Consider the following 12,968-nt stretch of genomic DNA (forward strand, 5'->3'; position numbering starts at 1 on the left):
GAGGCTGCTCCAGCAGTCACTCACGACCCATCTCTATAGAGAAAGTTCCTTTTTTCTTGCTCTTTTTTTTTGGTGTTCCCAGTCACACAGCCACCCTGCTGGTCTTTTGGAAGGGGTTGAGTTCAGACACCCACCTCGGGGGGCTTTGCAAAGCACCTCCCAGTTCCCAAAATATTCCCCCATGCCCCACACTGTCCTGTCCCATCCCTGCTCCTTGTCCTTGCCCACCCCCAGGTCCCCCATGTCTCCTGGCCATGCCAAGCTGGGGCTGTGTCCCCCTCTGCAAGGAGCCGCCAGGACAGGCTGGCTCTGCTCTATGCAGACCCATGCAGGTCTGTCCCTCGAGGCTCATCAGGGCTGTCCCCTGCTCTGGATGTTCCCAGCCCTGTCCCCAGCCATAGCAGTGGTGCTGAGCCCACATACAGACCATCCCCAGCAGCAGATGGAGGTGCCAGGGCTGAAGCCTGCACCGTGATGCTGTTTACCAGGTTTCCGTCCTCTGTTTGCCACCCTGCTCAGCAAGAAACCTGCAAAATGTACCTATAAAAACGCCGGAAGGTCCTGTTGAGTTTTTTTGCTGCCATCCTCTGCATCCATCCTCACTTGACAAGCTGCTGCACTGCCCATCAGGTGTCCCAGTCGACTCTGTGTTCTCCCAGCTCCGCTCCACCCATATGCTCCACTTGTCTCCAGGGTTTTCCAGTGCCTGAGGCTCTTTTCCAGTCCTTCAGACCTATCCCACCCCCATCAGAGGAGTCTCAGGTGTCCTGCACCCCCATGGTGTGTGGGAGCCAGGGCTGTGCTGGCCCAGGGGTGCGGTTGGAGGCGCAGGTCTGCACTGCCAGCCACACTGCATCCCAGGGCATTGTCATCTCTGCCTGCTGGTCTGCTGGGGCAGCCGCAGCTATTTGTCCTCTTAAGGGACACTCCAACACTGCAGAGAGCCATCCCCGCATTTATGTGCTCTTGGCAGGATTATATAAATTGCCTTTAAAAGTTGACTTCTTTATAAGCCATTTTCTGCTTCATAAAATGTTTATTACTGTTGCTTTTCTCCCAGTTCTTCTTCCTCCCATGTATTTTCCATCACTACATTGGGAAGCTTCCCCTTCCCTCTGCCTGCTGTCTCCCAACTCTCCCCACCTTTTGGGAGAGGAAAGGGGTATTCAAAGGGCCAGAGCCCAGCAGGCCCTTTCTCCTTGGAAAAAAAAAAAGAATAGCTGTATATTGTGTAAGAGCTGCTGAGGACAGGGTGTAACTGTGGGACACAGCACAGGTGGTTTTGGGGTGCACAGAGGCAGCAGAGGGAGCCCAGGCAGCCCCACACAACTGCCCCCGTCCATAACCCACGCCAACAAACACATGAACAAATAACAAAGCCCAGATAATTTCAAGCTCCATTAGAAACAAAACTCTGGGGAAAATGGCATCAGTGTTTGTTAAATGGGGAGGGATAAAGAAGAGGAGGAGATTTTGCTCCTAGCTGCCCAAGAAAGGTGAGGAATGGAGCAGGGGGGACATGGATGCCCCTCAGAAGCCGTGCAGCCCCAGTGCAGCATCCCTCTGGGCTCGAGGCTCCACAGACCAGCTGCTCCATCCAGCACCACCAGTGAGCCCAGTGCCTGTCTGTGGTGGGAGCCTGGCACGCACTGGTGGCTGTTCCCATGGGTTTGCCACGGCTGTGCAGGCAGGGCTTTGTCTTCAAAGCGGCGTTGGAAGGGCAGACGCCAGCTCCTGATCCCCCTTTCATTTTTCTCCTCCTTTAATTACAGATCCTACTTATCGGCCGAGAACAGAAAGATCGTCGCCTTAACCTTGTACTTGCCCTTGTAGAAGGTTTACCTAAAAAGTTAGAAAATAAAATCAAATACCCTAATTTGCAGTCGTCTTGCCATTTCAAACCCAGTTTTCATTACAGCACAGAAAGTGCATTGAAGCTGTGTTTATAACCCCCTTTTAGATAACAAATCACATTTTCTTTTGGCTGGCGAGTGTGTAGAATTGATATTTTTTTTTTCAGTTTAATGGGTTTGTGTGTTCAGGAATGATCTCCATCAACTGAGAGTCTTTATTGTGTTTGATATAATGTCAGCTTTCATTACGCTCGGAGAATTACTGTGTTAAAGCACCAACCTTGCTGTAGAGCCGTTCTGGCCGAAAAGCAGAACAAGAAAACCATTCACAAACCCCCCATATTGGTGCTGTTCCCTCTTAAAAGCCAAGAATGGGGCTTGGGGGGGGGTGTTCCCCTTGACACCTCCCACCCTGCAAATGGCCAGGCCACTCGACCATGGGTGCGATGGTTCAGTGCCAGAGCTGCCATCCTATCCTGTCCCATCCCATCGCTGGCAGGGCAGGGGATCCCCAGCACCCTCTGGCTCCACGTGGGTGCTGGCATCTCTGTGGTGTCCGGGTGCAGTGGAGGGGAAAGGGGCCTCTCCTTCAGGGCAGCGTCAGAGGAGCAGGAGCCGACGGGAGGTGCCATGTAAAGAAGAATAGCGGGTGAGGTGTGATCAGATAAAACATCTTCTCAGGGAGATGAAAAAACTGTTGACGGGTCACTTAAATATTTCCCCAGCTCTGTCAGAGAGGCAGAGGGAGGAAATTGCTTTTAGAGGAGGGAAAAAAAAAAAAAGCAAAAAAAAAAAAGCCTCTGCAGATTGTGATGACTGTTTCCACCTGTCCTTGGTAATGCACACGGTGGCTGCTGCTGGGTAGGATGTGAGAGGACTCGCATGGCAAGGGCTGCAGGAGAGGCATGGGCCCCACCAGACTGATCCTGGGTCCATCCAACAGCCTGTGGTGGCTGGGATGACCATGACAGTTTTCCTCTTCCCTGGAATTGGTGAAGGATTCACCATTATGTGTATGGGCAGGGCTGCTTTAGCCCAGTACAAGTAAAGGGTTCACCAGCCACTGCCAATGTTTCTCGTGATGCCCAGAGCCAGGCGTGGCTGTGATGACAGGTAGGAATTTCACCCAGGAATTCACCCAGTCCCTTTGGGAGTCTGTTCCTGACTGTGGGACTCACAGCACCCCATGGTAGCTGTTGCAGAAACACTTTTTTTGCCCAGTTACACAGCTACCATGGTGGCGAGGGGAGAGCCCATGCCCCTCCTTGTCGTGGGCTTTGTCTCAAACCAGGGCTGTGGCCAGGAAGCACCCATCCTGGGAGCAGGGTCCTCCAGTGAGCTGCTGGCAGGGCTCCAGCTTGGTTTCATTAATTAGCTTTCTGCTTGGTATTTTGGTGTAAAATCAGCAAAGGAGCAGGCAAGGGTTTGGTGCTCACACGGAGGTTGCTCGGTGGCTTTGCTGGAGAAGCCTGGGCAATGCCTTCTGCAGCACTGGCAGATGAGCCTGTGATTGCACTTAACTCCCAGAGTCCTTTCCCCTTCACTCACACCGAAGGTTTAGGAGACTGAAATACCCCCTGTTTATCTGCTGGCACACGGTGCTTCCTGCCTGCTCAGGTGCCTTTTGGCCATTATGGTGCCAGAAAATGGGCAGCAATTAACACCTCATGGAGGAGCCCCTGCCCAGAGTCTCCTCCCCTCCAGCACAAGCTGCGGGTGCTTTTTGCAGGCTCGTTTGCAAGAGAAGGGGGCAGTTTGCCCTGAAATCCCTGACATCTTCACCCTCTTGTTTTCTTTATTGGTGTTTATTCTGAAAGGCTCTAGAAATATCCGTGCTATTTACACAGGCAGTGCTGGCTGTAACTTAGACCAGAGGAGGAAGAGACTGTTAGTGAATAAGGACAGTGTGGTTTAAATGACAAATATTAGGGAGGGGAAATTGTTGGAGCCTGTGTTGCCTTTTGGGAGACCCCTGGCCTCTCTCTAGAGCATTTCCAAGGACGCCGTCCTTCCTTCATGGAATAAATTCCCACCAGCCTCCAGGTGCTGAGGACACGGATGCCCTGCCGGCTTCCCCAGGCTCCGTGCCCTCCATGAGCCACCGAAGCATCACTGGGGTTGTGACAAGGAGAGGGGCATCAGGACATGTCACAGGGCCAGGGCCATGGTGACACTGGCTGTCCCACATGTGGCATCCTCGTGTGTGCAAAGCTCAGCTGTGGCATGGAGTGGGGTTGGGATCTCACACAGTTGCTCCTGGGCTTGAAAAGGTGCATGGCAAGGGAAACAGGTGGGAAAGATATCATTCCACGTGGTCTGCTCCCCATGTCATGCCATGCTATAGGAGTTCTGGAGCAGGTGGAAGCAGGACTAGGGAACCAGCTCTCCTCCCCGAGCACCACCGGTCAGAGGGGATTTGAGCTTTTTGGAGGAGCCAATGGAAGATAAAATGAATAACAAAGCACCTTCTGGATGGCTATTGTTAATCCCACTCACTTCTGATTAAAGATCATTATACATGAAATTAACTCGTTTGTGTTACGGGTCTCCCAGGGGTTCCTTTAATTAGGAATTGCAGATGGTGATGGACCCGGGGAGGCAGCGGCGCTGGCGAGGGGCAGGGGCACGTGTGGGGCAGGGAGCAGGGCAGGGAGCAGGGCAGGGAGTTGCAGGGGAGATAAATTAATTTTTTTTTTCCCTTTTCTTCTTGTTGTAAACCCCTCAGCATTTCACAACAAATCACAGATAATTAATAAGTACATTCCCTTAATGACTAGGCTTTTTAATAGCAGAAATTGGAAGATGCTGTGTCAATAATTTTTTTGTTTTCACTTTCCCTTCTCGGTGCTGCCTTCTTGCTGTGATGAGAGCTGCAGAGCCCATCAGGACACCCACCCAGCCCCTCTGCCCGGGAGGATGCTGAAATTGCCCTTGACAGTCCCCTTGCAGGGGGACACCAGCCATGCAGCCTGCTGGGGTCCCCCTGCCACTGGTGCTTCTGTGGCTGTGCTGGGCTGAGTGTCACGGTGCCACCAGCACGAGCCCGTGGCCAGGCTGGGTGCCACAGAGCAGAGGAGGAGCGGGGAGGGCTAGTTAAGGTTTTGGCTGAGTTTCTGTTCTGGGCCTGGATGGCTCTCCCCATTAACTAAGGGCAGCACTAATCAGGGCAGCGGGACGGGCCCGCACGGCAAGCGAGGACACGTGCGCGGTGACACCGGCATCGCGTCACGTCCTCGCTGCAAAGAGCCTCCGAGTGGCCTTTAATTCCCCCTTCTGATGGCACCCGAGCTGCTGCTGCTGCAGCGCTGCTGCTCTCCCAGTTGCCTCTTTCGGGATTTTGTCAGCTGCCTCACGTCCTGACATGAGGAAGAGGACTCTGAGCTGCCCTTTCTGCCTAAATAGGCTCTAAATACCCAAAACTGAGGGCGTGTGTTTCTCTGCAGAAGCAAGGGCACTCAGCTCCCTGTTTCTGGCACGCGGGGAGCGGAGCTGTGCCAACTGTGCCACTGCTGCCACCCTGCTTGGGGCTGCTCTCCTGCAGCTCCCCAGGCCTCCAGCAGGACCAGAGCATCCTCGGCATGGGAATACGGTGCAGCCTCGTGCCTGGTGGCAGTGCAAAGGCCACGGTTGTGCCAGTGGCCCTGTCACAGTGCAGTGACAGAGGCTGTGCATGGCAGGGTTCAGTCCCTGGTGATGTGGCAGCTGCCAGCAGTATGGTGGAGGTGCTGCAGGGATGAATGAGGGGAAGAGAGGGCACTGATGGGCTCCCCTCTGCCATCTCCATCCCTGCCTGACACTAACTCAGCTCTCCCTTTTCTCTGCAGGAGGAAGACATTGAGTACTATGACTCCAAGGCCGATACTGAATACGTGAGTACTGTCCCTGCGTTACCACTGGCACTGCCACCACCCCAGCCTGGCACTGAGTCCCTCATTGGGGCTGTCCCAGCACCATGCTGGGGGGACATGGCACAGCATTTGTTACACTCTGCGTTGGGGAGCGAGTACCCAAGTGCACAGCCCTGTCCCCACCAGCCCAGCTGTGGTGGCATCTGTCCTCCAGCGCCAGGTCCAGCAGCAGGCAGGTGTGGGCAGGTCGCTCCACTGCCTGCCGAGGTTTCTAAAATTAAAGCTGGCATCTGAAATTCAAATGAAGAGCAAACGTTTAATTAGAGACTGAATCTAATTCTCTGCCCCCCTCCCAGCACAGCCGTCCCATGATTTCTGGCAATCAGTGCTTTAAATACAGACCCGACAGCTCCGCTCTCCCGGTGCTCCCCAGGGAACTGGCATTTGCTGGCTCCTCCGCAAGGTGACAGTGACAGTGATGGCATTCAGGTGCTGTGCCACGGGTGCTCCACCAGCAATGGCTGCTGGCCCGCAGCACCCTGCTCTCCTGCTCTGCTGCCAGGTGACAGGTCACCTGGTTCCCACTTTGTGCCATTCAGTGGGATCCTTCTGAAATACAGGCTTGCTGGTTGGTGAGACTCATGGCACAGTGCAGCTTTGGATCAGGGGGGTCATGGTGTCCTTGGAGCTGGCCAGGAGCCCCAGGCAGAGCTGAGTGGGGGCTTAGGGGCAGGTCCAGCCAGCACCAGTGTCCCAGGACCAGTTCTTGTCCAAGGCAGAGCCAGCAGCAGATGTGCCATCGAGGGATGTGTCCTGACGCAGGACGGGAGGAGCAGCAGCATGTGGTGTTGGCAGTGAACCACTTGCAGACTGTGTGGCCTCATCTGAGAACAAAAAAAAAAAACAAACAAAAAAACCACTTAATAATAATAATGGTGCTTGGATGACCCCGTCAGCCTTCAGAAGGTCCCGTGCAAAAGGGAGGGGAGGATCTGGGCTTGATGGGGTCCCACCAGCTGCTTTGGAGATGATGAGCTGGAGCTGGGGGCAGGTGGGAGCAGAGGATGGATGCCTTCAAAGCATCAACAAACCACCAGTGCCACCATCCCCAGTCAGTGACAGCAGGCAGGGCTCCTTGGCTGGGAAAGCAGGAGCCAGGGAGAGTCTGGGAGGTAGAAGGGAGAGGTCAGGTAGATGCTGTGAGGGCACTTGCTCTCTCAAGCAGGTCTCCCTGCTCAGGACCCCGTTCACTGGGAGCAGGGATATCTGCTGTCTCTCCCCAGCCTGGGAGAAGCTGCCAAAGGAGGATGGGCAGGATCCTGCTCTCCATGGCTGCTCCAGAGAGGATGGAGCTAATGGTCTTAAAATGCATTAAAGCGGATTTTGGATAGAAGCAGAGGCAAAAGTGGCTGGAGGTTGGTGCCAGAGGAGACAGCCCAGGGAGCAGAGCAGACCCCTGCCTGGGAAGCAAGGAGAAGGACTGATGCATCCATCAGGCTGGGCAGGGCTTTTACTATCACAGCTGCAGGGCAGGGAACAGGGAGCTGGACATCCCCAGACCTGGTGTTACCTTGGCTGATCCCGGCTGCCCACACCCAGCTGGTGTCAGCAGTGACAATCTGAGCTGGCAATTCCTGGCTGTGAGCTTTGGGATTTGCCACTTCTGCAAGGGAGGAGAGCATCCCCACTTACAGAAGGCAGGATTAGGAAATAGGAGGCATCTCCACCTCAGAGCTGTGCCCACTGAGCCCTTCCAGCACACCAGGCACCATGGTGTGGCATGGTGACCCTGGGGACCGTGTGGCTCAGGTCTCTGGTCCCTGACCCTTCCCTATGGGAGGTGGCATGTCATCTGGAGGAACAGCCTGACATCGTGGGCCACACTGGCTGCAGCCCTCCTCTGAGCAGGTATCAAGCAAAATGGGGGTGTCCTCTTGTCACGGTCTGTGGGGCCAGCAGGGAGAGTCCTTTCCTATTAATGCTGTTTCTGCTGAAATCCCTGCAATTTTAATTCCAGCAAAGATAATGGAGAGAAAAGAAGGTGATGCTGAAATAAAAAAGGAGAGAGATGATACTCAAAGGTCTGAATGGAACTAAATAGCTCACTTTCCCTCTTTTCTTTATTTAGCTTCAATTTTTATATTTAAATGGAGCAGGATCTAGCTGCAGTGGAGTTAGTTCTGATGGACAATGCCTATTCAGTGGAACTGGGGCTTATTCACAGGCCTTGTGCTGGCTCTTAACTATGGCTAGAAAGGAATGAGCTTCTTATTCATTTTGCTTGCACTTCAGCTTCACTGTCTTCCAAGTGGTTTTTAACAAATGGGAACATCAGAAAAAGTTCCTGGGGGTCCCCAAGGCTCTCAAAATGTTTGCAGAGGCAAAGTTTTCACCTATCAAGGGCTGTTGGATTTGTCCATGGAGAAGTGTGCAAATCAGTAGATGCTCTTGGTTGGGTATTAAGGGCAGAACATAGCAGAAATAAAGAGATTTTCCATCTTTAGTACTGTATTTATGGCAGGGGAAGATGCTTAAATCACAAGTGAGGCAAAAATCCCCTGGGATGTGCCATTGGCTGGTACAAGCTGATGGAGCTTGCCCAGGTTCTGACTGGAGGGCCAGGGTTTGTTTTCTGCTTCGCATCAGCCAGGAGCTGTTGGTTCCCAGGCCGTCAAGTGGCAATGAGAGGTTTTGCTGTTGCTGCTCCTCCCACGGTTGGACACATGTGCTCTGTGGCAGTACAGGGCCTGGCATTCACCCCTGGGGATGTGTGGGCAAGCCTGCTCCTTCTCTTCATCCTCTGTGCAGGACACCTGCTGCAGGTCCCTGTGGAAGAGTGAGAGCCCAAGGGCTGGTGGTGGGAGGCTGGAGGTCCACCAGCCTCAGCACCTTCTGGGGCAGGGGAGGCAAGGGTGGGCACCACACCAGGCCTGGCCATAGGCAGGGGCTGCCTTCTCACTGCTCACCTTGCTGGGAGGTGCATCCAGGAGAGGGAGAAAGGGAAAATAAAAAAGGCCCAAAATGTCAGCAGCAGATGAAGGGTGTTGGAAAATTTAATCTTCCAACTTTCTCAACCAACATGACATTTGGATTTCCTCCTGATAAGCTATCAGCCCCAGAAGTTTCTTTCTTTTGCCTTTTTTCATTTTTCTTTTTTCTTCTTCTCTCCTCTGGCTGGTAATTTAAAAATAAATGATCTAGAAAGATCTCTAAACAGTACCTTTGGCAAAGATTAAAAAAAGCGCAGGGGGACAGGGGAGCAGGCTGGCGGGAGAGGCTGATTGTTATTTATAACCTGGGCTGCTATAAAAGCAGGAACGTGGCTGGAGAACACCCTGTCTCCCTCCTTGGCATTCAATTCCTGCATTTCAGGAAAAGCTGAGGAATTTAAGAAGGAGAAAGGCCCTTTTGCACTGGCCTGGAGTTTCTCAGCCATGTGCTGGGAGCTGGCATTGGTGCTCATTATTATTAGTAATCACAACAACTTGATGATGGACATTTCACTGGGTTTTTTTCAGACTTAATATTTCTCTGGGAAATTTAGAAGGATGTGTGGGAATGTTGATGGGATATATTCTTGATTGGGCATGTGAGGGAAAGGACATGGGATGCAGGGATGCTGTTGGGATGTTGCAGGAGCTCTGCTGGAGCCAGAGGAGAAACCTGTGGGTACTCAGCTTGTCCAGAGCTGCCAAACCCCATCCAGCATCTGGCCAGCAGCCCGATCAGCCCTGTGTTTATCGGTGCTGCCATTTAAGCCATCATCATCAGCTGGGATGGCTCGTTCCCATGGAGATGAGCAGTAAAGGGAGGTGTCAGCATCCACAGGAGCCGCCTGGCCAAGGCTGCAGTTCTAGGTCACATCCCTCATGTGGCTCATCCCCACATGGCTCAATCCTCAGCTCCAAACCCTGTCACCAGTGGGACCCCCAATAGTCCTTGTGCCTGTGGGCAGGGTGGCTCTCCTCAGCCAGCACCAGTCTAGATGTGGAGGAGGGCAGGTACTGCCTGGCAGCCTCCAGTAAAGCTTCTGAGTAGTGCCAATGGTGCTCACTGGGCGTTGGGGCATCTCTGGATGTTGCCCCCTGTCCATCAGGAGTTCCCTGGTCCCCGTGCTGTGGGCTGTAAAGCTGCAGGACTTCTGCACAAATGTGGCAAAACAATGTGGGACCTGGCAATTTTGGCAGAAGTTCTCCTTGATGGAGATGGGACTGGAGACCATGCCTGTGATGCTGGTAGCCTGGGGCAAAGAGTGGCTCAAAAAGAGTCCAGCACAGAGCCACAGAGATGATGAAGAGAGTGGAATATCTCTCTTGTGAGGAAAGGCTGAGGGAGCTGGGTCTCTTTAGCTTGGAGAAGAGGAGACTGAGGAGTGACCTCATCCAGGCTTTTTTCAGTGATGTCCAGTGATAGGACAAGGGGCAATAGGTGCAAACTGGAGCATAGGAGGTTCCATGTAAATATCAGAAAAAACTTCTTTCCTGTGAGAGTGACAGAGCCCTGGGACAGGCTGCCCAAAGAGGCTGTGGAGTCTCCTTCTCTGGAGACATTCAAAACCCACCTGGACACATTCCTGTGTGATGTGCTCTGGGTGATCCTGCTCTGGCAGGGGGGTTGGACTGGGTGATCTTTAGAGGTCCCTTCCAACCCCTAAGATTCCGTGATTCTGTGATTCAAACTGTGGTGTCTGTTTATGTGACGTTTTACATATTGTAACAGATCACACATAAAATAGATGTTTCAAAGTTCTTTCTTTTGAAATGTAATGATGAGAAATGCTGGGGACCTGCCAAGATACTTGTGGTTACACTGCTGTAAATCCAGAAGTTGAATCATATTCTCCTTTGCTCTAATATAAATTTAATGCAGAATTTCTTCCTCTGGCCTTCCTGAGGTGGCTCCTTGTAGCTCCAGCCTAGCACCAAGATGCTCCCATCCCTGCCTGGGCTGGTGACAGCTTTGCCTGCCTTCATCCAGGTGGAAATGACCCCATTTCGGGGGCCAAATTCAACCTGGCTTAAATAGGAGTAACTTGGTTGAAGTCAGAAGGTTTATGGATAGAGGATAAACGTAGCTTGGATAACATCAGCTCTTGCCAAGGGCCTGGTTGCTGTATAGGTGTCAGTGATTCATGGGGTATCCCACTTAGAGATAGCTGTGTGTTTGTCTCTGAGATATATACATCTGCCTCCTTACAGCTACATGAGTGAGAGCAGCCAGACAGCACCAAACCTGGCAGCATACAAATTAGCCCCTGGGAAGTGCGGGATATAACGGAATAAGGATAAACAGAGGAGCTGTAATTATTGACAGTGGTCCCGGCTCCGGTGGAGGATAACCATGAGGAGGGTTGGATTTTCCCAGTGACAGCAGGGGGCAGTGGAGGGGCTGGACCTGTGCAGGATGTCCTGATTTAAAATGGGGAGGGACAGGGAGGTGTCACCAGGACTTTGCTAGGGCAGGGAAAAAAAGCAAGAGTTTTGAGGGCTGCACGTGCCCTCAGGCCGTGGCTTTATCCCCTCTAAAGCCTGTTTTCAGCAGCTGCCTCTAAATCACCATCTGGTGCTGGCAGGGACAAACTATTGTGTGTGTGCAGCCCCACACTCATGGCAGGTCTGGGGCCAGATCCACTCTGCAGGGAGCCCATGGCCCAACATGCAGACAGGGTGCTGGCTCTACTGCAGCAGCACGGCTTTGCAGGGGGGCTGCAGTTGGTTTTCTTCCTTTTCTCTGGATTTATGTGAAATTGAGAGCATAATCTGGATTTTGATCTTGGCAACGTGGCTCAGGGGAGGTGGGGACGGTCCCTGCTCACCTCCCGCTTGGCTGAGTTCAGCTTCGTTCTGGATGGCTGGAGCCCCCACACCAGGATCAGCTCGAGGTTTACACTCACAATCCATCAGCTGGAATTAAAGCCCAAACCTCCCATATCAATCCTGTTATGCTCCCGAGCCTGTGGCAAATGGTTTGGCCACCCCTTGCAATGTCAAGGGAATGTCACCGATGTGGTGGCTGACCAGAGGTGGCACAGGGGGGGTGGCATCTCTCCACATCATCTGTGGAGGGGAAACAGGAGGGAGGCCAGGATGGGTTTTAAATTAACTTCATAGTTTATTTACCAAGCACATTGTTTTCCTTTAAGTAGATGGCTTTTCCCATGAGAAATTCAGATCTTTTGTCCCCTGAGTTTTGTCGAGAACCTGGCCAGGGGAGAGCTGCTTACATGGGGCCATGAGGACAGCAGGATGGGTCCATTCCCTGCCCCTCAACCCCACTGGTGCCAGGATGCTTCACCACGGGAGGGCATGGGACATCCCTCCGGACCACCATCCCCCAGCACGAGCCCTGCCTGGAGCTGCTCACACTTCCAGTCACGTCCACTCTTGTTTCTCCAGGGCTGATCCCTGCCCCTGCAATCAAACGGCCTAAACGGGCTCAGAGACAGGCACTTCTCTCGGGAGGAGGCACAAAGGGAGAGGCATCCAGCTTCTTCCTGGGGGAAATTTGCTCCCTTGCTGGGCAGCTTAGTGACCAGATCTACTCCTGCCCTCCTGCAGATGCTGCAGCATCCTCCTCCTCTTCCTCCTCCCCACCCTGAGCATCTCACAGCCATCTGCAAACAGCCTTCCCCAGCTGCTGGGCTCATGACAGGGGTATGGCAGCCTGGAGCCAGCACCTTCTCCTGGGTTTCTTTGCTCCTGGAGGGATGGTGAAGGTGATTTCCAGCAAAGCCACTCCCTTCCTCCTGCTTCCCTGAATAGCCCTGCGCCTTGGCTCCAACTCAGTCCCCCTGCTCCAATCCTGTCCTTCTGCCCACAGCCACCCAGCTATCCTGCACCACCTCAGCCCATCCCTGCCAGGGGGGTTCTATCCCAGTGCCATACTGGCAGCAGGGCCTGGGAAGGGAGAGGAGGGCTGGGAAGGTGAGGGAGCACACTCCAGAAGCAGCAGTGGGGAATTTGCCGTCTCTCCACCATAATTAAATATTATTTGCATTGCTTATTGACAGAGCACTAAGCTGCACTCCATTTTAATTTGTTCTTTGATAGTTGCCTTTTGCTGCTAATTGATTTTCAAGGCTTTTTTTGTTTGTTTGTTTGGGTTTTTTGTCTGATTTAATACCTGCCATGCTACCAGAGCGGGAGAGGCCGAGGTTTGCCCTGCTGCACACAGGAGCTGTTGCCCACCAGCCAAACCCAGCAGGAGAGCCAGCATTGCCAGCAGCACAGGGGGATGTTTGGTGATGGGCTTTGGGCAGCGGCATTCC

The 12,968-nt window shown here is 53.1% G+C and overlaps 1 protein-coding gene across 1 annotated transcript in view; it reads left to right on the top strand.

The window, feature by feature from the left end:
• Positions 1 to 12,968, top strand: part of CACNA2D2 (calcium channel, voltage-dependent, alpha 2/delta subunit 2) — a gene marked incomplete at its 3' end in the record, with an annotated part of 172,639 nt that overhangs the window by 137,273 nt on the left and 22,398 nt on the right. The window contains exon 4 of the mRNA XM_009996966.1: positions 5,678 to 5,722. Coding sequence (XP_009995268.1) covers positions 5,678 to 5,722 — 45 coding nt within the window. The remainder of the gene's footprint in view (positions 1 to 5,677; positions 5,723 to 12,968) is intronic.

Source organism: Chaetura pelagica, unplaced genomic scaffold (genome assembly GCF_000747805.2).
Source record: "Chaetura pelagica isolate M959 unplaced genomic scaffold, ChaPel_1.0 scaffold24, whole genome shotgun sequence".
In the NCBI taxonomy this organism is placed as follows: domain Eukaryota; kingdom Metazoa; phylum Chordata; class Aves; order Apodiformes; family Apodidae; genus Chaetura; species Chaetura pelagica.